At 42.4% G+C, this 24,241-nt stretch overlaps 3 protein-coding genes across 6 annotated transcripts; 2 read left to right on the forward strand and 1 right to left on the reverse strand.

Annotated features, from left to right (window-relative positions):
• Nucleotides 1-1,871: 1,871 nt before the first annotated feature.
• Nucleotides 1,872-11,227, forward strand: marveld2a (MARVEL domain containing 2a). Of its 4 annotated transcripts, none has more exons than XM_084572228.1 (10): nucleotides 1,872-1,956; nucleotides 2,934-3,034; nucleotides 3,154-3,236; nucleotides 4,809-5,738; nucleotides 6,521-6,741; nucleotides 7,691-7,726; nucleotides 7,821-7,984; nucleotides 8,254-8,425; nucleotides 9,205-9,255; nucleotides 9,834-11,227. In XM_084572228.1, exons 4-10 carry the CDS (start codon nucleotides 4,826-4,828, stop codon nucleotides 9,951-9,953), a joined length of 1,677 nt encoding a protein of 558 aa, XP_084428354.1. In that variant the 5' UTR covers nucleotides 1,872-1,956; nucleotides 2,934-3,034; nucleotides 3,154-3,236; nucleotides 4,809-4,825; the 3' UTR covers nucleotides 9,954-11,227. The 4 variants fall into 4 exon arrangements, with proteins under 4 accessions (XP_084428354.1, XP_084428356.1, XP_084428355.1 ...); XM_084572230.1 differs by having other exon boundaries at nucleotides 3,154-3,203; XM_084572229.1 differs by having other exon boundaries at nucleotides 3,154-5,738.
• A 930-nt stretch (nucleotides 11,228-12,157) lies between these two features.
• oclna (occludin a) lies at nucleotides 12,158-21,069 on the forward strand. The gene is made up of 9 exons (XM_084572395.1): nucleotides 12,158-12,209; nucleotides 12,656-12,742; nucleotides 13,443-14,109; nucleotides 14,200-14,367; nucleotides 17,383-17,510; nucleotides 17,923-18,105; nucleotides 18,815-18,986; nucleotides 20,014-20,055; nucleotides 20,410-21,069. Exons 2-9 carry the CDS (start codon nucleotides 12,690-12,692, stop codon nucleotides 20,506-20,508), a joined length of 1,512 nt encoding a protein of 503 aa, XP_084428521.1. The 5' UTR covers nucleotides 12,158-12,209; nucleotides 12,656-12,689; the 3' UTR covers nucleotides 20,509-21,069.
• A 1,141-nt stretch (nucleotides 21,070-22,210) lies between these two features.
• Nucleotides 22,211-23,868, reverse strand: ankrd34ba (ankyrin repeat domain 34Ba; the record flags this gene model as incomplete). Its single annotated transcript, XM_084571808.1, has 1 exon — nucleotides 22,211-23,868. One exon carries the CDS (start codon nucleotides 23,866-23,868, stop codon nucleotides 22,279-22,281), a length of 1,590 nt encoding a protein of 529 aa, XP_084427934.1. The 3' UTR covers nucleotides 22,211-22,278.
• Between the last annotated feature and the right edge of the window lie 373 nt (nucleotides 23,869-24,241).

A 24,241-nucleotide genomic window follows, 5' to 3' on the forward strand; every position in this document is an offset into this window, starting at 1 on the left:
TTTACACTTATTTAAGTTTCGTGTGTTTCTGTACAAAAGAGTAAAAGTTCAAATTCCCTGTATGTGCTCACATACTTGGCCAGTGAAGCTGATTCTGATTGTGATACTGTGATGCCCCCTGGTGTCATCTTTGGGTATGTCATGGGAGTAACCTCTGTCTCTTCTGCAGGTAGTGATTGTTGTGATCTGAATGTCTAGTTTCTGCATGTCTCCCACACTCTATAACATTTCCACATATATTCTTCACTCATGCACATCATACGCCGCTGACTCTACTGACTTCCAGTTCAAAACACAAAACACACAATCCTCTGGTTGTGCACATAACATCCCAAGAAGACAGAGCCTCAGGAGGCATCAATGTACTCGCCGAGCTGTAGCCATTCCTCTCCTGGACCCTTTGCAGTTATGGTCTTACATGAGGAACCACACAGTCCTTGGAGTGCACCTGTGTCCTGAGCATCATTTTTCAACTGTTGGTCACTGAAGCTGTTCAGTTTAGATGTTGGGATATTATAGTCTTGCAGTAACTTTTAGAAAGTTGGCTTTGAGACTGAAAAGACTGGATGCAGCTTCGCTAAAGGTTCCAACCCTTTAGTGTCTTGGGAAGTCTGATGCTGTTCTTGGTAACCATCCTATAAAGAATATATTGTGATACTGAACATATAACAGTAACAGCCACAGAGACCTAGTGAGAGAGAAGAAACTGTACCATATGTCTAATATAGGATTATTTAAACAAATGACCTGGACAATCAAAGGAGTTTATCAGCTCAATAACTTCACTATGAATGTTGTTGATGCGGCCGGTTGTTATGCAGTTAATACAAAAATAAAGGACCCCACCCATACCTAAATCCTAAAGCTTCTGCTTGAGGTCATTTTGTGTCACTGAGATTTCTCTGAAGATGTGAAGTTTACCAGATCACTGATCATACACTGCCTGGATTTAACTAATCAAACAGGTAGGAGCCTCCTATTGGATAATTACTGCATGGGTGATTATCTTCCAGCTGACAACAAGTTATTAAACCCCAACTGATGCAATGAGTAGCTTCTCATTTCTTCAACAACCATGTCTAAAGACACATCCTGTGGTCGTCTGTTTGAGAAGGGTCAAATCATTGGCATGCATCAAGCAGAGAAAACATCTAAGGAGATTGTAGAAACTACTAAAACTGGGTTAAGAACTGTCCAAGGCATTATTAAAAACTGGAAGGATAGTGGAGAACCATCAGGGTAAGAAGAGAGGCAGATGAAGTGATGCACCCATCATGCCTAGTGTCTACTGTACAAGCCTGTGGGGGCAGTGCTATGATCTGGGGTTGCTGCAGTTGCTCAGGTCTAGGTTCAGCAACATTATGTGTCCAAAGAATGAGGTCAGCTGACTACCTGAATATACTGAATGACCAGGTTATTCTATCAATGGATCATATTCCAAGATGACAATGTCAGGATTCATGGGGCTCAGATTGTGAAAGAGTGGTTCAGGGAGCATGAGACATCATGTTCACACATGGATTGGCCACCACAGAGTCCAGACCTGAACCCCATTGAGAATCTTTGGGATGTGCTGGAGAAGGCTTTGAGCAGTGGTCAGACTCTCCCATCATCAATACAAGATCTTGGTTAGAAATGAATGCAACACTGGATGGAAATAAATCTGGTGACATTGGAGAAGATTATAGAAACAATGATACAGAGAATGAGCTGGAATCAGAGATAAAGGAGGTCCAACGACCTTTTTTTTGGCCAGTCAGTGTCTACGTGTGTTCGTGTGTCTATGTGTGCTTCCGCCTCAGGTGTTCCCAGGCAACAGGTAAGTTGAAGTGCGTCGCGGCGCGCTGACGTCAGAGGGATGGGCGTGTCACGTGGTCTGGACCGAGGGAGAAACGGAGGAACCTGTGGTTTAATGTTTCTGACATGAGAGAAAGAAGAAGAAGAAGAGAGACCGAGGTAAGCGGCCGCAGACAGACTCTTTACCCGCAGAGAGAAGCTCAGAGCTCCGCCTCGACACCGGCTCTAACAAACCTCTGGTAGCTTTACAGGAATTTAAAGTTTCTATTCTTTTAAGTGTCGTAAACAAAAACGATCCGCGCAGCCGCAGCTCGAGGGAAGTTTCAGCTCGTCAGGCGGACTCAGACTAAAATAATTTGTTGGAGAGAAATAAATAGAAATAAAAGAGAATAAGACCAGAGATGAAGAGTGAGACACGGAGTTAATGTGGAGTCAGGTTTTTAAAGTTGGGATCAGACCGAGTCTCTGGACCTGATCCAGCTGATAGCAGGCCTCCCTCCACGGTCACCTACAGGAGCCTCCAGTTATTAGACTGGGATCTGTTCAACTAGAATAAGTCATTAAAACAGTGGAAGGAAGGAATTCACATCATTTACTCGACTTAAAAACATCATTATTAATAAATTTACAGCTAAACTATAAATTAATAAGACATTAATCAGACAGTGATTTTCTCTTCTCTTCATTTGAACAATAAAACATGAATAAAATAGTGAAAACTTTACATTTTTAGTATTTAAAGCAACAATATTGGAGTAAACCAAACCATTCTTTGATTAAAATTAATTATTTGACGATTAAAACTTGATTTGTTTTATCTATTAATTGATTAATCGACCAGAATGACTTCATTTTTTAATCAATGAACAAAAAATAAATAATTAATCAAAAACTAATGTTATTATTGTTCTAGTTGCTGTAAACATCTGTAAACATCTGTCTAACGCTCCGTTGTCATGTTATTGACTTCCACTATAAATGTCTTCCTGGTTTTCTTTGACTCGACTCTAAAGTTTTGACATTTTGAGACAATTGATGAACATTTTTTCCTCATTTTATCATTTTTAAAACATTATAAATGTTAATTTAAAGCAAACATTTACATCTTTTCTTCATATTTTCTTTTTTTTCTCCAGTGGCTGTAAATTGAACATCTGTCTGAGCCTCGTCTCCATCATCTGCACGTTCATTCTCATCATTAACAGCTGATTCAGTCCGTCAGACATTAGACTCAGAGGTGTTTTTTTTAATTTTTTTTGTGACGTAATAAAGTGACGCAGGTAGATCAGCTCCAGACCTGCAGGTGTTTGACGTTTGTCCTCCTCACCTGTCCTCACGGTGTCTCTGTCTCTGCAGGTGACTCGTCTGTGTTCGTACAAGGTTTGCATTCTGAGCTGCAGGCCAATGTAAGTCGTGTTGAGTGACTGCGTGTGAAAGAGGTATTCAAGCTCACTTCATATTTTATTTTTACCTCTCCAGATCAAATCCACTCGAGGAAACGGGCTTTGAGGGGCTGACTGTCCAGAATGTGTTTCTGTGCTAACAACAACTAGTAATAGTAGCTCTGTGGTTGCAGCACAAACATACATTCCTGACTCAACTTGCATGGAGGACGAGGGGCTGTGGCTGAAGGGCGTTTTTTGTTTTTTGTTTCCTCTGGTGGAGATCAGCTTCATTACACCTCAATATGTTTGCATGAATGTTGGGCTGGAATATCTAGTACGACGTCTTCTATCATCTTTTATTTCTTGTCGTCGTCTCTTTCTCTTCATTATTTCCTGCTCTCTTCTGTTATTGACTTTGATTCATTTACAATGACTAAAAATATGCAAAACGCACTCAAATTAATTCAAAATGATTGCAAGCAACCAAACGACTGCAAAGAGACTCACTGAAAGACTCCACATGACTAAAAGGAGCAAATTAATACAAAATCGCTGCAAACAAACTAATGACTACAAAAAAGACTCACAGAAAGTCCACTTCAGGTTTCATTATAGTTTATTATAAGCACAGAAAACCTCAAAATGATGCAAACTGACGTCAAAAAACATCTTGCATGTTGAGAAAGACAGTTTCAGTTTGCAAAATGTCTGCAAACGGGCAAAAAAACAACCACAAAAATAAAAAATGAAACTGTTCCTACCACGTGCAAAATGTCCGGGCACGAAATGACCACCGAAAGACGCAAAAGGTCCATTTATACACTTATGAAAGTTACAAACAGGCTTAAAACAACCACAAAAAATTGTAAGTTAATGGAAAAATGCAGAAATGCAGAATGAGCACAAACCAGACTGACACACAGAACGACAAAAGACAAATTCTGCAAGTTTTCTGCAAACAGGCAACAACCAACCACAGGATGACTAAAAAGACACGCGCTAAATAAGCACATTAATACAAAGTTGTTGCGAACAAACGACTACAAAGAGACTCGCAAAAAGTTCACTACAAGGCGAGTAAAAGTTCTAAATAGGCACAGAACGATGCAAAATGAGTACAAATGAGATGCAAAACCACTGCAGACAGACCAAAGAACAAAGCAGAGACACAAAAGGTCCACATATAGACTTACAAAAGGCAAAAACAAATATTCAAAAGGACAGTTTGAACAGGCAAAATGTCTGCAAACAGACAAAACTCGATGCAAAATGACTAAAAAGTGATGCAAAATAAACAGATTAATACAAAATTATTGCAAACAAACAAACAACCACAGAAAGTCCTCGTCAAGGTGCGTTAAAGTTCTAAATAGACACAGAAAGAATTCGTACAGCCGTGCAAAATGTCTGTAAAGATTAAAATTCACTGCAAAAAGAGACACACTGATCGTCTTGACGCCTCAAAATGACTCAGAACAAAGACAAAGATGAAACTGACCAAGACACGCACATATTAAAAAGGACAAGAAAAACGTCTGAAAACAGAAAATAAAATTCCATAAATCAAACCAGATTCATTAAAGAAATGACTGATCAGAGGTCTGAATGTCTCCGTGCTGCTTTCAGGGACCATCACCATCCTCATGTCCTATGGAGGAGGCTCTTACGGACGCACTGAGCGTGTCCGCCAGTCGCCCCACTATGACCAGGTTCCCCAGGACTCGTTGCCCCGACTTCCCGACTCCTACGAGCCGACGCCCCTGAGCGAGCACCGCCTCGCTCTGAGCTCCGACCCGCTTCCGCCTCCGCCGCTGCCCGACCAGCCGCCCGTCGGCCCCGAGTTTGACCCCAGCGAAGGCGACGCTGACGACCCCGCCCTCGACATCAAACCGGTCCACCGCTTCATCCCCGACTCCTGGAAGAACTTCTTCAGAGGAAGCAACCGCAGCAGTAAGAAGGCGTGGTCCATGCCTTCATCCTCCCCCAACAACAACAGCACCACCGAGGGAGTACGCTGCTCGCCCCCCCAGTCCCCCTCCGTTCCTGGATCATACCGGGATCCCTATGGCGGCTCGGGGGGCAGCTACAACTCCCATAAGGAGCTTCTGGAGTCGACGTCGGGACGAACCCACCACACGGGTCTGACCTACAGCGAGCGAGTGGAGGAGTACCACCTGCGCTACGCCTTCATGAAGTCCTGGGCCGGGCTGCTGAGGATCCTGGGATGCGTGGAGCTGCTGCTGGGGGCTGCCGTGTTCGCCTGCGTGTGCGCCTACATCCACAAAGACAACGAGTGGTTCAACATGTTCGGATACTCGTCCCCTGGTGGGGCGTATGGCGGGGGCCTGTACGGGGCAGGGACCGGCGGGACTTACTACACCGGCCCCAAGACCCCGTTTGTGTTGGTGGTGGCGGGACTGGCCTGGGTGGTGACTGTGATCATGTTGGTGCTGGGGATGACCATGTACTACCGCACCATCCTGCTGGACTCGTCCTGGTGGCCCGTGACCGAGTTCATCATCAACCTGTCGCTGTCCGTGCTCTACATGGCAGCAGGTACAGAAAATGTGGATTATCTGTTGGGCTAGGAAGAGCTACGATTAGCTGAGAGGCTAGGATGGGTGGCTATTAGCTGGGAGGCTAGGAGGCTAGGAAGAACTAGCTGAGGGCCTAGGAAGCTAGGAAGAACTAGTTGAGAGGCTAGGAAGCTAGGAAGAGCTACTGGGAGGCTAGGAGGCTAGGAAGAACTAGCTGAGGGCCTAGGAAGCTTCCTGTCTACAATTTCCAGGAGGCTAGGAAGCTAGGAGGAGCTACTGGGAGGCTAGGAAGCTAGGAAGAACTAGCTGAGGGCCTAGGAAGCTTCCTGTCTACAATTTCCAGGAGGCTAGGAAGCTAGGAAGAGCTACTGGGAGGCTAGGAGGCTAGGGAGCTAGGAAGGGGCGGCTGATAGCTGGAAGGCTAGGAAGCTATGAAGAACTAGCTGAGAAGTTAGGAAGCGAGGGAAGGGTGGCTATTAGCTGGGAGTCTTGGAAGAGGTGCTATTAGTTGGGAGGCTAGGAAGCTAGCGAGAGCGACAATCATCTCGGAGGCTAAGAAGCTACGAACCACTACACTGCTATTAGCTGTGAAGCTAGGAAGTCAGGAAGAGCTACAATTACCTGGCTACGATTTTCAGGAGGCTAGGAACATAGGAGGAGCTTCTATTAGCTGAGAGGCTAGGAAGCTAGGAGGCTAGGAACCTAGGAAGGTGCGGCCATTAGCTGTGAGGCTTGGAAGCTCCCAAGCGCTGCTATTAGCTGGGTGGCTATTCATGTATTAGCTTGTCTTTTGTCCTCCAGGCATCGTCTATGTCCGAGACACGACTCGCGGAGGCCTCTGCTCGTACCCGGTCTTCAACAACGGCATCAACGGAGCGTTCTGCAGGACGGAGGCCGGACAGACGGCCGCCATCATCTTCCTCTTCGTCACCATGGTGGTGTATCTGATCGGAGCCATCGTCTGCCTCAAGCTGTGGAGACACGAAGCTGCTCGGAGATACCGGGAAAAGTACGGGCAGGAGGTGAGAGCTTCTGTCTGGACGGGACGATCCTCAAAGTACTGCTGAGCTCAAAGGATCAGTTCAGTCTGAACCGTGTGAAAAACAAAAACAAACCACAGGATTTACACACAGGCCGTGAGGAGGCGGAGCTTAGTCTGCTCTGTACAAACCAGCTGCTGTGTCTCGTTGGGAAATTTGTGTTTCTTATAGTTTCATGACATCACTGATTTCTCCTCCTTTCTTCTTCTCCTCCCACCTGTTGTTCCTCTCCTCTTCCTTTTTTCTCCCCATCTTTCTCCTCCTCTTCCTCCTCCTCTATCTTCTATCTTCTACCTTCTCCCTCTTGTTCTTCCCTTCCTCCTTCTTTTTTTGTCCTTCTCTTTCTTCATCTCCCCTGTCCTTTGTTCTTATCATCTTCCTCATCCCCTTCTTCATTCCTCTTTCTTCTTTCTGTTTTTCATCCTTTCTTCTTCTCCTCTCCCTTCCTTTCTCCCCCCTCTTCCTCCTTCTCCTCCTCCTCCACCTCCTCCTCATTCTACTACTAGTTCTTCATTGTCGGTCCTTATCTTTCTCCTTTTCCTCCACCCTCTTGTTCTTCCCTTCACCCTTCCTCCTTCTTTTGTCATTCCCTTATAATTCTTCTTCATCATCATATTCTTCTTCACCTTCTCCTGCTTCTTCTTCTCCTACCTCTTAAGTCTTTCTCTTCTACTCCTCCTCCTTCTACTACTACTAGTTCTTAATTTTTGGTCCTCATCTTTCATCCTCCTCTCCTCCTCTTCCTCCTTCTCATTCTCCTGTTCTGTTTACCTTTAGGTTTGTGTCAATCATCCGTGTCAGTCGCTCCCATTGGTCCTCAGACCTGAGATTAGTTTGACTCCGCCCACTTCATGTCTTCTAGTTTGTTTTTCTTCCTACAGGACGTCAGGAAATTAAAACGTTAACGAATTAAAATGTTTTTGTTCTTCAGATGCAGACGTCTGAGATGCGAGCCCTGCAGTCGTTGGTAAGTCCTCCGCCCTCCGTAAACAAACACAAACACATTCATCATTCTAGACGATTAAAACCACATCGTTGTCGCCTCACGTGTTTCTCTTCAGGCCGTCCCAGATTCTGCTCCGGCTCCCAGGACTCCAGAACAGGTTCAGGGTTCCTCGGTGGTTCCCATCCACGCTGCACCCAGAGCCGCTCCTGCAAAGGTTCTGCAGGGAGCGATACCTTCGGGTCACATCCCCAAGCCGGTCATCGTTCCTGACTACATCGCGTGAGTGCAACTCAGAATATTATAATAAATGTAGATTAGTTGGATGGATTGTTGTGTGAAGATGCAGAACCTTAGAGTTTTTGGCTCCTGCGTCCCTAAAATATCGGGGTTTATAATTATTTCTTTAAACGTTTGTTTCTCCCACTGAAAAAAGAGGTCCCTGAAGTAAACATTTCTAATAATCTCCTTATAATAAAACACTTGAGTGTCCACTCAAACCTTTTTATCATGTTAATAACACGTGATCCTCCTCCTCCTCCGTCCTACAGGAAGTACCCGACGATCCGCACGGACGAGGAGCGGGACCAGTACCGAGCCGTGTTCAACGACCAGTACGCCGAGTACAAGGAGCTCCACGCCGAGGTGCAGGCTACCCTCAAGAAGTTTGACGAGATGGACGCCATGATGCGCGGCCTGCCTCAGCACCCGAGCAGCCAGACGGTGACTGATCACACCAGCTTTAAATACTAGAATTATGTGTTAAATCGCGGGTGTCAAACATACGGCTCGAGGTCCAAAAGCGGCCCGCAAGAGGGTCTCATGTGGCCCTGCAGCAAAAATTGCGCAAAAGTGCTAAAAGACTAATTTTTCTTAAGAAATTACATTTTTTTTAACTATATTTTTTTTAAATATAAACATTCTCCTTTGCACTAAAACAAATGGAAAACATCTGGAGTTGTCGATACTTATAGGTTATTATTCTGTTATCTTAATGGTCCGACCCGCTGTGTGTTTGACACCCCCGTGTTAAGTAAATCCACTTATTTAGGATCAGCTGACCGATGATCCGTCGTCTACACCCTCATGCAGAGGTGTTTTGACGTTTAGCTTTGTGGCACGGAGCCTTTATCTTGAGCAGGAAGTAGCCGTGAAACGATGTTAAACTGTGGGATAAATTATATAATTATCTTATCTTAAACTGTGGTTCCTGATTGTTTGGTATTTGGGAGAGCATGCTTCCCTCAGCGTTCACAGCCGAGCGGTTTCTTGTGCGTCATCTTGAGCCGAGGAAGCGTTTTGTCTGGGATACCGCTCTGGCGTTTTTGTTGTCAAATTGTGCCTCATTTCCTCGTCCTGTGACTTCCTCTGTTTTGCGCTTCCTGTCCCTGCTGGGTTTCCCCTCCACCCTCCGACTCCTTATCTGCTCCAGTTTCCATTGCGCCTCATTTTCATACCGTGCTACATAAGTTCAACAGTTTTTTTGTTTGTTTTTTATGCAGGAGGTGGATCGCATCAACAGAATCCTGCAGGACTACCAGAAGAAGAAAAACGTGAGCTTCATGTTTGTCTAACTTCCAGAATATCTTCCCCACAGAGCATCAGCACAAGAACAGATTAAATGCATTAGTCTCTCAGGAGATTTCAGATTTAGCAGACGATTAGAGACGTCATAGCAGGAAAAAGAGAGGAGTATTAATTAGGGCTGGGTTTAAAAATCATTTTATACCTTGATTTGACTGGGATTGGTACACCACCAAGCTCGGCGTGTCTCCGGACCGGAAGCTCGTACAGACAAACTGAACGGTCTCTGTGTTCTTGTGAGGTGGTGCGTTCAGTGGTCCCTGATCTGGCACCATAATCGAAATCCTAATATCCTGTAGTGTGTGCAGGTTTGAGATCAGAGAGAAAAATATCTGTGAAGATTCTCTTTAAGTTTGTTACGCTGCCTAATTTCAAAATCATTTAGGATTCTGAAGCTACTGTTAATTCCACCTGTCAAATTTTGGAGTTTTTTGGAGCTCTTATAAACAGAGGATATACTGTGTCAGGCCTTTTATGCTCACATGATACAAAATGTTCAGGTTTATTTATTTCGTACGTGACATCTCCGTCTGCTTCTCCGTCCCAGGATCCGACGTTCCTCGAGAAGAAGGAACGCTGCGAGTATCTGAAGAGCAAACTGTCACACATCAAGCAGAAGATCCAGGAATACGATAAAGTCATGGAGTGGAACGACGGATACAGCTGAACCTCAGCCACAAATGCTTTTGCCAGCGCCGGTGGCGGAAATGATCAGGATGCTTTGAGAAATCTGTCAGAAACACTTTTATATCAGAAGTTTTGTATTTGTGTGTCTGTGTTTGTTTTATCCTCACTGGAAATCTGCTTAGTAGGTGATGAAACGGTCGACGCCGCTCTCGTACCTGTAGCTGGTTAGCTTAGCTTAGCATAAAGACCGGAAATGGCTGGCCGACGACTCTGCCTAACCTAAATACAGTCTGAATGTCAGCAGCTCTAAAGGTCGTTAAAAGCAACAATTCAATGCTTTTAAAAACACAGAACCGACACCAAAGAACTACCGGCAACGATGGATGACTGTGAGGTCGCCTCACGTCTCCTGTGTCTGGACCAAAACGTTGAAACCACTTACACACCTCTAACGACCAGCTGGTTCTGGAGGATATAAACTCTCTCCACCAGCAGGAGGCTGTAGTCTGGATTCATCATTTAAAAGGGAAAAAAGAAGAGCTACTACTAGCTTTAGATGCTAGGAGGAGCTACTATTAGCTGGGAAGCTAGGATGAGCTACTATTAGCACGGAGGCTAGGAGGAGCTACTGGGACGTTAAGAGGAGATACTATTAGCTGGGAAGCTTGGAGGAGCTGCTATTAGTTGCTAGGCTAATAAGCTGGGAGGAGCTAGCTCGCTGGCTGATGTTTAATGGATCCAGAAAGAAAGACGACTCTACTCTAAAGGTTAAAATCATAACATTGTGTTTTGATTTATTTGGGATGTTGAGAGCTTCAGAGGAGCTGCTAGGAGGATTTAGCCAGTTTAAACGTTTTGCTTGTGTCCAGTCTTTATGCTAAGCTAACCATCTCCTATCTGAGAGAAAACTAACCAAAAAATAATCTAAAATAATTCCTTAAAATGGTCTAAATATGCAAATAACTGTACAAAATGTATGTGTGATACTGTGACTTTAAATTGTAGCCGAGTCTTTCCACTTTATTTCACTGGTATCTGAATGTTATCAGGTGATCAGCAGGAGAAACCCTGTCTGCCTCCATGTTCTTCAGTCGTCTACACAAATTTCACAACCCTCCAGCGTTCCTGAAAACCACTGCTCATCCTGACAAATCCTCACCCCGGCTGGTTCCTTGAACTGCTGGGACATTTGTTTTGATTGCACACATTTCTGTTTTGTTTTCTAATCTGAGAACTTGTTTTAAATGTTGTATGCTGTGTATATTTTGTATCGCTGTGTTCGACCATTTCATAGAATAAACCTTTTGTACGTTATAGTCACTTAAAATAACCAGAGTGCCTAAATAAATCCATGTATTTGCTTCATGATGCTGTAAATCTCTCGAGGTTTGAGTTCCTGTGTGTGATTGTACATGTTCTTTTATAATATAACTGACCAACAGGTGCTTTCTATTCTCATAATACAGTTCTGCTCATGTATTGACAGTCTGGGCGTTGTCTTTATTTATCTACCGGCTAAAAAATATAAGTGACATAAAACAACAGTAACAGTAAATAAATAGAAATAAAATAGTAATTTTGATCATTTTTTATTATTTGAGTCGCCTTAAAAATCTGATTTAACTAAGTGAAAGTATGTAGGACATATAAAGGCTCAGTTTGTTGTCATTTTCTAAAATATATTTTGCATATTATTATTATATTTAAGCATTTTTCTGTTTATTTCACAATGTTTTATGTATTTGGGGGGATTTTATTTTATTATTTTCCTTCTCTGTACTCTTTGTAACAGACTCTTTCAAATAAATATTTTTTATTATTATTATTTTATTTTTATTTTATTCTGGCCCCTCAGCTTCTCTTTTTAAGTATTTGTTTATTTGTTTTAATAAATCTAGATAATTCATTTCCTAACTAGAAAAATAGGAGGCTTATTTCTTCGTCACATATTTTATTCTTTGTATTTTGTCATTCTCGGGACTCCATACCGATAATAATCCACCTGAGATGAAGAAAACCAGATTCTCTTATTTACCACACCTGAAACTCTCGGCCTGCCCTGACGCATCCACTCAAGCATTTCCTGGCCCTTTTCCACGAACACGAAAAAAACAAAGATACAAGGAACTTCCGGTATCGCCAGGTAACGTGACACCTGTGCGGCGGCGGTGGCGGGGGGGCGTGGCTAAACTCACCCAGAGCCTGGCTGGTCTGGGTGTGGTCTGCGTTGTTTTTATGAGCTGATGCAGTTTCAGTCGAGACGTTCCAGGTGAGGAGTCGGTCAGACCAGAGACAGGTGAGAGCTGCTTTTGTTCGCTTTTTATAAAACTACAGCAGAGAAACGTTTAATTTTCTGTACCTTTAAATCAGTTAACTCGTGAACAGCCTCCTCGCTCAGGTGTGAACACAGTGACTTTGTGTTAAAGCGCAGAATAACGAATGAAAACAGCGACTGTGCTTAAATATTCTGACTGTGACTTTATCTGGAGGTTTTATTGCTGTTATATGAAGCTGCTCGTTTGAAACCACTCGGTACATTTAATCTATATGTCTGGTACATTTTAAAATATATAGTTCATATTTTAACCCAAAACAATCAACGTATTCATCACATTTTGTATAAAATGATAAAAAAAATAAAAATTTTTTTTTTAGAAAAATAAATAATATTTGCTGTTGTGTTTCAAACTAAATCCAGAAATCTTCTTGTTCTTATTATTATTATTATTTTTTTTTTTACAGATTTCTTTATTTATTTCGTGAACATTCAGCGGAAATGTCCTCCAGGCCCAACGGGAGTCCACCTCCATATGAGGCAGATAATGGATAGTAAGTCTTCTTCTTAACAAATATATATGAAACTCACCAAAGCCAGTTATGCTGTATATCATCATTATGTATGGAAGACTAGCAATGCCAAAATAACTATGTTGTAAATAAGCTGCATGCTGTTTAATTTATACCAGTGACATACAGAATATTACTCTGAAATGTTAAATAAGGGATAATTCACTTTGTTTTCTTACTAATTAGTTTGGTAGGGAGTTCTGGTTGAGATGTTAATGAGTTTATTTTTGATTTTTTTAATAAAAAGAGGTAAAAAAATAGTTGTTTTAGTTAACCATAACTAAAGCTACACGGGCATGAAACATGACAACTATTACACAATTGAGACAATAAGACACGAGAGACGTGCTTTACATTTTGTTGTTCCGGTTTTGTGATATAATAAATAAACTTTCTTTAAATTCGCTCACAAATTATTATTCATGAAATACCAAAACTTTAAATTATCACAAGTAAATTTTGAACAATTATAATTCTTTTGCGCTCAATTTATTTCAATTCCTTTTATTTGTATTTCATTTGTGTATTTATTATATTAATTATTATATATTTTTGCACTTTTTATTTATTTACAATTTCCTCTTTTAATCCACCATGTGCCATTAGATGTGTAAATGTGCATAATAATTTGTGTAATTTATTTCTGTAGTAAAGTATATTTTGTCTTCTTGTCTCTTTCCAGTAACGGCCCTCCACAGCCGGCCTATTCTTACTACCCCGATGATGAGTTCCAGCATTTCTACCGCTGGACGTCCCCACCGGGCATCCTCAAAATCATGGGCATCATCGTCCTTGTCATGTGCGTGGCCATCTTTGCCTGCGTTGCCTCCACGTTGGCTTGGGACTCTCAGGGAGCCCTCTCTGGCTTTGGGGGAATCGGGGGAGTTGGGGGAGTTGGGGGAGTTGGGGGAGTCGGCGGAGGCTTTGGCGGAGGCTTTGGGGGAGGCGGCTTTGGCGGAGGCGGATTTGGAGCTGGAAACAACTACGGCTACAACTCGCTTGGAGGGAACTACAACGACCCACGAACAGGCAAAGGGTTTATGATTGCCATGGCAGCCATTGTCTTCATCTTCTCCCTGGCCGTCTTCATCATCATCGTGTCCCACCAGAGCCTATCGGAGAGCAGGAAGTTCTACCTAGCGGTGGTGATCCTCTGCGCCATCCTAGCACTGCTAATGCTAATCGCCTCCATTGTGTACTTGATGGCGGTGAACCCCACGGCTCAGTCCTCCGGGTCCGTCTACAGCAACCAGATTATCGGCCTGTGCGCTCAGTTTCAACAGCCGCAACTCTCGGGCTCCTTTGTCAACCAGTACCTTTACCACTACTGCGTGGTGGAGCCCCAAGAGGTGAACACATTAAATTTTTGAACAGATTTGTAATCTCGCTTCCTGTTGCTCTGCATGTAACCCTGTGGTTCCTCGTCTCTCTGACTTCAGGCCATCGCCGTGGTGTTCGGCTTCCTGGTCACCGCCGCTCTCATCATCATGCTCGTCTTCGCTCTGAAGACCCGCCAGAAAATCAGAAACTACGGCAAGAGCAACATTTTGTGGAGGAAAGTGAAGGTGATCGATGATTTGGCGCCGCCTGAGGATGTGGAGGCGTGGGTGAGTACGATAACGGCAGGGTTGGAGAGTTTCGGCAGAGTTTCTGTCTCGAATAATATAAATCAGACTATGGAGGCTTGGTGGTGCCTCCCATAGAGTGGATAGAAGAGGAGATGAAGTGTGTAGGAGGATGAATGGATGAGATGGGCGGGGTTTAGAAACACCTGAGTTACCTGGGTATAAGAAAGTTTTATTAAGAGGAGCGGTTGAGGTGTGCCCCTGCTCCCAAATTTTACATAACTTCATATAAATTTCAAGAAAAAACAATATTTTGTTGGAAAAGTAGCTAAAAGATCTTACTCTTGGATATTTTCAATGTTTTAACCTGAATATCTTTGAGTAGTCGGTCAAAATGCTGTGTGAAAACTGATTTATGATATTTCACAAACTATGACATCCTAAATGACGTATAAAAGAAAAGTAGAAAAACTAGTTCTTCTTTAAACTAGTAGCCTAGTTTAGCAGGAAAATTCAGGGATTAAGATGCTTTTAAATTACATAACACACAGTCATATTTTTTAGTGTATTAAGCTACCTCGTCTGTAAAAATGTGAGCTAAATAAAAGTAGCAAAAAACTTCTTTAATGCAAGCTAGCCAACAGCCTAGCTTAGTGGGAAAGTACGGTCGCTTTCATCGTATTTAATTTGATGAAAGCTCTGATTTAGGATATTTCACAAACTAAACCATGAGATTCCTTGTAAGGAATGAACGAAAAGTAGAAAAACTAGTTCTTCTTTAAGCTAGTAGCCTAGCTTAGCGGGAAAATTAAGGGATTAGAGATGCCTTTAAATTACATAATATAACACACAAACATATATTTTAATGTATTAAACTACCTCTTTGGCAAAAATGTTGCAAAAAACTTATTTAGTGCAGGCTAGCTTAATGCTAACTAGCCTAGCTTAGTGGTAAAGTATGGTCGCTTTCATATAATTTAATTTGATGAAAGCTCTGATTTGATATTTCACAAACAACCATGACATCCTTTATGACGAATAAAAGAAAAGTAGAAAAGCTAGTTCTTCTTTAAGCTAGTAGCCTAGCTTAGCAGGGAAGTTCAGTGGCTTTCACCTGATTTAATGGGATTAAGATGCTTTTAAATTACATAATATAACACACAGTCATAAATTTTAATGTATTAAGCTACCTCCTTGGTAAAAATGTGAGCTAAAAAAAGTAGCAACAAACTTCTTTAGTGCAAGCTAGCAAACGCTAACTAGCCTAGCTTAGCGATAAAGTACAGTCGCTTTCATCTAATTTAATGAGATTAAGAGGCCTTTAAATTACGTATTATAACACACAATCATATATTTTAATGTAGTTAGCTGGCTATGTCGTACAAATGTAAGCCGAATAGAAGAAAAGCAGCATAACGTTAGCTTAGCGCAAAAGCTCACATGTTTTTCTTGGTGAGATTAAGCTGCCTTTAAATTATTATAATGTAATATTTTAACTCATTGCTACAAGTTGCACGAGTAAACAACTAAAAAGGCATTAGATGTTTTATACTTTAGATCAAAATTAGCAAAAGTCCGTGCATAATGCAGCTAAAATTAAATGTAAATATCTGGTTAATGTTATTGAACCAGGACTGTACTTTACTAATGTTTGAGATCGCATTTGAAAACATTTTCATTGACTAAACCTTGATATACTTTAATAATTTCCTAAATTCAACCAAGAGACATTAAAGGTCTTAAGCTTTGAGTAGAGGGCACATTATTGTTTTTACCTTCACCGAAACTAGTTCACAGCTGTAATATTTGGTAAATGTATTAACGTCTCAGACACGTATCTGAAAGGTTTTTTTTTTTATTTCGTCGGACAAATCAGCTGGCTCATCTGTTTATGTCTGATGGAGGATCTTGTGCGATGACTCAAGCACATTGTGGTGCCGTCAGCCTGTTGTTTGTTTAGTGAAGCTAAGCAGTAAAACAAGCGCATCCATTGAAGTGGCGGAACCAGTTTCATGACAGTCACCTGTTTATCAGTGGGGGAGGGACGGCCTGCTGCTCTACCTGGAACGCTTGGTTTCAAGGTGTGGCGCGAGCTCACGGTTTCAGTCTAAGATAGTGAGAAAGAATCCAGGAATAAAAACCTGGTCTGTCACTGTCGGCGCACTGAGGCATTTAAAAATCAGTAAATCCATTATTTTTAATTTTCTTTTTGATGAATCATTCTCTCTGCAGCTATTTTCAGATATGTTTTTGCTACATTACGCAGCGAGTAGTGAGGAGTCGGTGAGTCACGTTGCTGGAAGTCATGATGACATTTAGTTCACTTTAGCACAAGGAACAGGAAGAACAGGTCGGACTGAAGCTCTGAACCATGAAACCTACTGGTTAGCAGACACATAACACCACAACAGCAACTTGATACTGGGAACCAGAGGCCTTCACTTTACTGGGAACCCACCTGGAAAGTGCTGAGGCAGTGCAGCAGCAGCAGCAACAGCCTGCAGCAACATACATGTTGCGTGCAGCAGGGTGTAGCTCAATTATGTTGCATACTATGAGAGAACAAGCCCATGCAGGTACATCATACCAGAGCTGGAAGAAATCCAGAGTGTTTGTCTGAAGAAGACTCCCTAAAACTGACTATTAATATTCTTACTATAAATGATTTTGTCTTTAAATTGTGAGAAAAAGCTAAAAGTGGCGTGTTGACGGTCCCGTTTTGTCTAAATAAAAGTCCAAAAATCGATGTTTTCCAACTATAACTATTGAGAAATGGTTTAAGTTCAAACAAGAACATCAGCTATTCTTCGACAACAGTACATCTGCTCCCTTCTCAAAGCTCAAGATCATTCATTTGATAAATAAACTAAATAATAGAAATAAACTGAGAAAATTGTACACGATAAGATTTAAAATAACTTCTAAGTATCAGCAGCTAAAGGTAGCTAATGGATAAACGATGAACAAATTAAAACTTGCAGATGAAGTATTCACCTAAAACAGTTAAAGCAAAGTTTGAATCTAAAGTTTCTAATTTGTTGGATCTTTGGTGAACAGGTGAACAACGTGTCCGCTACCCCTGAAGTGTTTCCGGTCTCAGACTATCCAGAGAAGCTGAGAAGCTCCAGGAGTCACCTGGACGACGAAAGCAACTACGACAAACCCCCGTACAGCTACACCCCAGAGTGAGTACACCCACTATTTACTCAACTCTACGTATTCTATATTTGATTTAAATAAATTAATAATTCTTACTGAATTCTGTTGCAGTCTCTGTAACTTGCATCTAATCTGTCAGTTATGTACTATATCATGCTGCATTAAGTGAAAGCAGTTTCGGTAATCGCATTCTCTTGCAGAACTGAAACTATGTGGAATATGTTTGTGCTGATGAGCGGACATGACAAGGTGTTCATACCATGAAGGAAACAGGAACAAGCTACACCTGACCTGTTTTCTTATTCAAAATGAAATGGCAGGTCATAAATCAAAATGGCTGGTGTTTTACCTCTGACTCCATCCACTGAATGAACTGAAGAGTGGTCAAATCTGCACCAGCCGTGCACCGTCCTAACATCTGTACCTTATGTCATTCAGGCCCGCCGTTGAAGCCGTGCCTTCACGAAATGGGGTTCCCTACAGCAGCAGCTCAGAGATGGCAAGTTCAGCTGGACGTCCCAAAAAGAGGCGTGCGGGTCGGCCACGTCGCGCCGACGGACAGGACTACGAGACCGACTACAACTCCTCTGGAGACGAGCTGGACGACAACGACTTCGACAGGTACAAAACAAATCTGTCCTCTACATGGACTAGTCAAAACAGTACAACCACTATTATTATTACTTTACCATAAAATACTCAGCTAATAATATGAGTAATAATACTCTAACATAATAATAAAAATAAAAAGATACAGTTAATAAGTTAGAGAACAGAAAAATTGGTGGAAAGCTACACAACTACATTCATGCTAGTTACGAGGGCTAAATTGAGCTAAAACCTCTTTAGTTAAACCTTTTTTTTCTGTTTTAAAACGAGTTCTGATTCTGAAATATGTCTTTTATTATTTAAATGAGGAAATCTAAAGATTAGTGGTATGTTGTCAGCGAATAAGTAATAAAACTAGTCTTTAAAAAGTGAACTAGTTAAACACAAACTAGCTTGGATGTAGCGTCTCACTGCGATTTTATGTAGTTTACCTTTTAAGTCACCCTTTTCATTATATTTGATTCATGCTTAATGTTCTAAACTGTACCTTGGAACAAATCTAAACTGGATTAGATGAGAGCAGCTAAATACAGGAAATACAACAAAACTAGTTGTTCTATAAGCAAACTAGCTAACTGGCCTAGCCTAGCCTAGCATAGCCTAGTGGAACAGCTTAAACATAACATGATAGTTAAGTAGCTACAGAGCAACCAGTTTATTTGCTCAGATTATTTTTATTCTGAGGTTTACCCCCCTGCCTTCCTTCTCTTTCCTGTCGTAGTGAATTTCCACCAATCATGAATGAGCAGCAGCGCAACGACTACAAGCGCGAGTTTGACCGCGACCACGCTGAGTACAAAGACCTGCAGGCAGAGCTGGACAGGATCAACAAGAACTTGTCGGACGTGGACAGAGAGCTGGATCAGCTGGTGGAGGGAAGCCCACAGTACCTGGTGAGAGGATAGTGAAGCTTTTTAGGATGTAACCCTAGGGTTAGGGTTAGGGTTAGGGTTACAGTATAATTGTCCGTTTTTGATTACGTTTGGTGTTACCTTCATATTTCATCTTAAAAACAGTTTACCTCTTCTTGTTTGGTGTCATTCTTTTCAGCACAACCTCACATGTGTGACTTTACAGTTATTTTTTCATTTTGACGTATTGTATTAACACACTAGACCTAAAACCAGACTAAAAACATAAAATCAGAGTAGGAAAAACTTTCACTGTGATTTTTCACTGTGAAAACCACAAACATGTTTAACGAATCATTTTTATAACTTAGAATGCAAATCTAAACTGTAAATTTCAAAAGCTTATGTAAAAATTTACCCAACAACAAAGTTATTTACAACTATTTACAAAACTATCAGGCATCACAATCAGTAGTGTCTAAAGGTCGCAAATCTCTCAGATCTCAAGTCTCGGTTCTCTCTTTCTCCGTCGTCACTCCCACAACTTTTCCTTCTTTCTTAGCAACCATTGCCATATCATTTTCTGATCGGTTGACGTGATGCATTTTTCGACCAATAGGAACTTGAAGCATGCTAGCTCTCTCCGCTTGCTAGTGTTTTCCTTTTCACCGTTTCTTCCTGCACCAAACATGACGACAATATTCAGGAAAAATCATGACGTAGATTATTTATAATAAGTCTAGTTTTACTTGGCCTATCAACACAATTTAAAAACTGGTATATAGTTTGAAGTTAGCACTTTCTACACAAGTTGAAACGGAGATTCAGTGAGACTGCGTCTTAAACTGGTCATGTGATTTGGACGCGCTGGCGCCTCCAGAGGGTTAAATCATTGTGAAATATTTTTCTTCTGGAGCTGGTGGAGTTAAAAGAGGATATTTACATCTTATTCTGCTACCTCCAAGTCACCACACAACCATCCAACCAAAAATAAAGCATGTGTATCCATGGAAGCTTTGTTAAATGTGATATTTTGGTGTATTTATATTTTTTTCTTTTATTTTAACAGGATGCTATGGATGAGTACAACAGAATAAAGGACATTAAAAAGGTATGTGGGATTATTTGAAGGGTCAACAATGATTTAAAAAACAAAACAAAAAAAAAACAATCTAATAATCCAGATTTGACTCGACATTTCAACCACATGACTCCCGTAGATCTTTGATATTATGTCCCGCCACCTTGTTGTTGTTGTTTGGGCTCATTCTTGTGATAAATCAGGAATGAGGTACAGAAGAAACGTCATGATCTGATTAGATGTTCGAGTACAGATTCATGAATTTCCAGAAAACTCATTATGACAAGTCAAAAGAGCTGTTTGGACTATGTCATCTGGAAGAAAGGGGATCTTTCTCTAGAATGATGCAAGCAAACCATCATGACGTTGTGTTTGTCTCCACAGTCTGCAGCTTACCAGATGAAGAAGCGCAGGTGTAAATATCTGAAGTCCAGGCTGAACCACATCAAGAAGAGGGTCAGTGACTACGACCGCAGGGCCTGAGCGAATTGGTGAGGAGTATACGTACGTCTGTCCAGGACGGGACGGGACGGGACTAAGTCTGTTTGGGAACCCTTCGGGCCAGGCGGGGGGGATGAACCGACAGACGGTAAAAGACGGAGCTTCAAGGATTCCCGTGACGTTACGACAGTCTGGTTGCTTGTATTTTTTTGGTAGCAGAGAAAACAAATCTTGTATTGTGCCACTGTTTGTATTATGAGCGTCATGATTTTATGTATTTATTTTACCTAATGTGATCTGAATTTAGTGGCGTGGACACAAATTCAAACATAATCCCTGGTTTTAATAGTTTGTTCTTGGAGTAGTTAAGTTTTTACTGCCCTTTTTATTCTCTGTTTTTTTTTATACAGTCATAAAAACTTGTAAATACGTGGGCTGTTTTTAGGAGTTCATGGAAGTAATGAGTGACAGGATGTATTTCCTAATGAACGGTAGAACAGACGGACACTTTGAATTGATTATGCATGTTTAATGCATGGTGATGTACTTTTCACAATGATTTGTGATGCATTTTTATCATAATAAAATCATTTATTAAACATGTTACAGCGACATTTTCTTCTTGCAGCTGACGGCGACTTATTATTTTTTTTATTTATTTGAGACTCCTTCAACAAAAAAGCAAAGTCCAACACTTTAAAGCCGCAGTGTCAACAGTTACGGCATCGTTCAAGTCCTTCGGATGGAATATATTTTATAATTGAAGCGTAAAAGCGTACGGCGTCTGGTTGGTCGGCTGAACACCAACCAGATGGCTCCTCCCCTTTGTCAAGTCCCTACTTCCTGTGTTACTTTTACCAGCTTCGACAAACAATTAGCAATGCAGGCGCCTATTCCCACAGGAAAAACCTTGAAAACCAATAAAATCTGAATCATTAAAACTCCAGAAACAAATCTGGGTATAGCAAACAGCTATACATTAAAACAAGAGGAAGTTTAGCTTTCCGATGTTTGCTAATATTAAAACCGATGCTAACGTTAGCTGTCTCGCCTCCACGTTACCTCTACAGGTTTTCAATGTTTTTCTACGGGTACTGAACACCCACAGCTATTTTTTTTTGTCTAAGCTAGCAACCGTAACACAAGAAGTTGGGACTTGACAAAGGGGAGGAGCTCTCTGATTGGTCAATTCTGTACATATATTGACTTTAAAGCAGCGCTAATTTGATTTAATTATTTTTTTTTATTAAAAAGTCAAACCACCAGACATTGCTTGTACTGAGAAATGAAAAGAGCTCTACTTAGATTTTTTTTTTAAATTTTTTTATCGTGTTTAAGCTCATTGTTTTGATTTTGAACTGCAGCTCTCGTCCACCCTGTTTTCTGAAAAGACGTTACGATAAACCGACGATACGCAAAGCTGATATCAACTGACAGTAAACAATTAATACATTTTTTCTTTCTCTCAGACAGTGGAGGAGATCAAAATGGAGCCAAAAGGCAAATGAATATTAAACTTACATTTGTCAAGTTGCCTGCAAATCAAAGCTAACATTGCTCAAAGTGTCGTGGATGTGGTAACGGCTTGCAAACGACTTGTATTTTAGAAAGTGCACACTAAACCTACGTGACGACAGGACCAGCCGAAGCACAGGGAGGTCACTATAGTTTGTATTTTTGTTGAATCCATTCGGAATTTAGTTTATCCTCTTTGGTTTTCCGTCAATGGATTTCACTACACGGATAATAAAACATCAACGTGACAACATTTAAACACACGGATGGCGTTTTCTTCCTTCCCCGGGTTGAATTTCAGGCTGTGGATTTGAACTGTTCGGTCTGCATCGAGTGTCTCCTCAGCAGCATCCTCCTGGTCAGCTCCTTGGGTTGCCCAGGAGGAGCAGAGGGGAGGAAACCCTTTTGGCCAGACTCTGAGAAACTACCTCCACTGCTGGAGTTACAAACGTTAAAGATGGGGGTGTTGGTTAGAGGTGGCAAAGATCTAGGCTTGGCCTGGAAGCTGTGGTCCAACAAGAAGGCACCAGACCCTCTGCGCTCGTACCCAAACAGGACCCTCTTACTCGGGCCTGACATCGACTCTCTGGAGCCTAAGGTGCTGGAGCAGCGTAACGGCGCCAGCTTCTTGCCGTCTGTCGGGTCTCTGGGTCTTTGTTCTTCAGGGAGATTTTGGATGTCTACAGCTAGCTGGGGGTCGGAGCTGTAGATGTCGGCGCCCAGCTTGCGCCTCTGGATGACACTTTGAAGGCTTGATGAGGCCATGGAGTGAAGGGGCGCCCCGAGAGTTTTGTCACCAGAGCCGGAGGAAGAGGAGGCGAGGTTTCCAGAATGCAGGTTAGGGTGCGAGGCAGAGTGGGATGACATGAGGCCTGGTACGGATATCTTGTCTTCGTCGTGTTTGGCACAGTCGTTCTTTCCATCTTCTTCTACCTCCCTATTCATTGCTAATCTTCCCTCGTACCACTGGAATCTTTCCGAGTTTGTGCAGTTGTCCCCGTCCAGTTTGCGAGCTCCATAGGAGAGGTTCTCCGTCTGGTTGAAGTCTCGGCTCTTTTCCGGGGACGAGGCGGCGTGGCGATGCTGGGCGAGCAGAGACTCCGGGATCTTTAACCACGGCTCAGAGTTCAGTCTCAGTAGAGGCTGCTGCAGTCCATTCGGACCTGTTTGACCGAAGCCTCGAAACCTTGATGGGGAGCATGGGTGGGAACTTACACTGCAGATCTGTTCTTCTTTAAAGGAAAAGACAGGTTTGGGAGGACATAGGGAAGAAGAGGAGGTGGACTGAGGGGAGGTGATGAGCTGAATTTCAGAGGGAGATGCGGGAGCTGTCATTTTGTCGGCCGGATCAAGAGGACCAAGGGGAGGGATACTGAGGTACTGCTTGGCCGGTAGTTTCCCACATGGGAATTTGTCAGTTGTTATGATAATCACCTCTTTCCCTTTGGCCTTGCACGTGTCGAGCAACAGCTTCAACACCTTCCAGTCTCCAGCCATGACTGCGTGGACCAAAGCCGAGGTCCCGGACTGGTCTTCGAGGCTGATGTCTGCCCCGTTGGCCAGGAGCAGAGACACCACCTCGGGGCCGGCCTGCTCCCGGCAGGCGTGCATCAGCGCAGAGCGACCTTCCTTATCCTGGATGTTGGGATCGGCTCCTTTCTCCAGGAGAAACTGGACCAGCTTGACCTTGCTGGCGCTTTGGGTGTCGATATGCTGGGTCCTGCAGGCCACCATCAGGGGTGTCTGGCCTTGGCCGTCGCTCTCGTTGACGTAAGCGCCGCCGTCCAGGAGCAGACGAGTAAGTCTGAGTCGACGGAGGAAAACTGCCCTCAGCAACGGATTACCTGAATCTATGGCTATTCCAGGATTACAGCTTTCCCCCTCCATCCCTCTTGGTCCCTGTTGGTAGTTTGGAGAGGCAGTAGGACGGATTTCTGTGGATAGAAAGAAAACTTTTAGGCATTAATGCAGAAGCAACTACTTTCACAGACAAAACCCATCAAAAGTATTCTCAGGTCAAACATTACACAAGAGCCATCACCAACTGTTAATTAAAGTCCCGTTTAAAGTCTTTTGCTTCCCCCTTCTGGCAGTGTGAGGAATTGTCGAGGAGTGTTGACATTGGGGCATTTGAGAAATCTGAGGGAAAACTATGCTCTAGCTAGCTCGCTAACATGGATTACCTTTGGTGTGGCTCAGTGTTGGAGAGTGCTGAAAGAAGACAGAAGCGACAGAGGGCCGACACAGTTAAATATTCTCT

The sequence above is a fragment of the Chelon labrosus genome (assembly GCF_963514085.1).
Source record: "Chelon labrosus genome assembly, chromosome: 22".
NCBI classification, from domain to species: domain Eukaryota; kingdom Metazoa; phylum Chordata; class Actinopteri; order Mugiliformes; family Mugilidae; genus Chelon; species Chelon labrosus.

Bases quoted from the DNA above. Each gene is read 5' to 3' on its own strand.
- marveld2a (XM_084572229.1), top strand. From the start codon at position 4,826: ATGTCCTATGGAGGAGGCTCTTACGGACGCACTGAGCGTGTCCGCCAG. The intron at 5,739-6,520 runs GTACAGAAAATG...TTTGTCCTCCAG, and splicing joins CGTGCTCTACATGGCAGCAG to GCATCGTCTATGTCCGAGAC. The intron at 7,985-8,253 runs GTGAGTGCAACT...TCCGTCCTACAG, and splicing joins ATCGTTCCTGACTACATCGC to GAAGTACCCGACGATCCGCA.
- oclna (XM_084572395.1), top strand. From the start codon at position 12,690: ATGTCCTCCAGGCCCAACGGGAGTCCACCTCCATATGAGGCAGATAAT. The intron at 14,110-14,199 runs GTGAACACATTA...CTCTGACTTCAG, and splicing joins GCGTGGTGGAGCCCCAAGAG to GCCATCGCCGTGGTGTTCGG. The intron at 17,511-17,922 runs GTGAGTACACCC...TATGTCATTCAG, and splicing joins CCGTACAGCTACACCCCAGA to GCCCGCCGTTGAAGCCGTGC.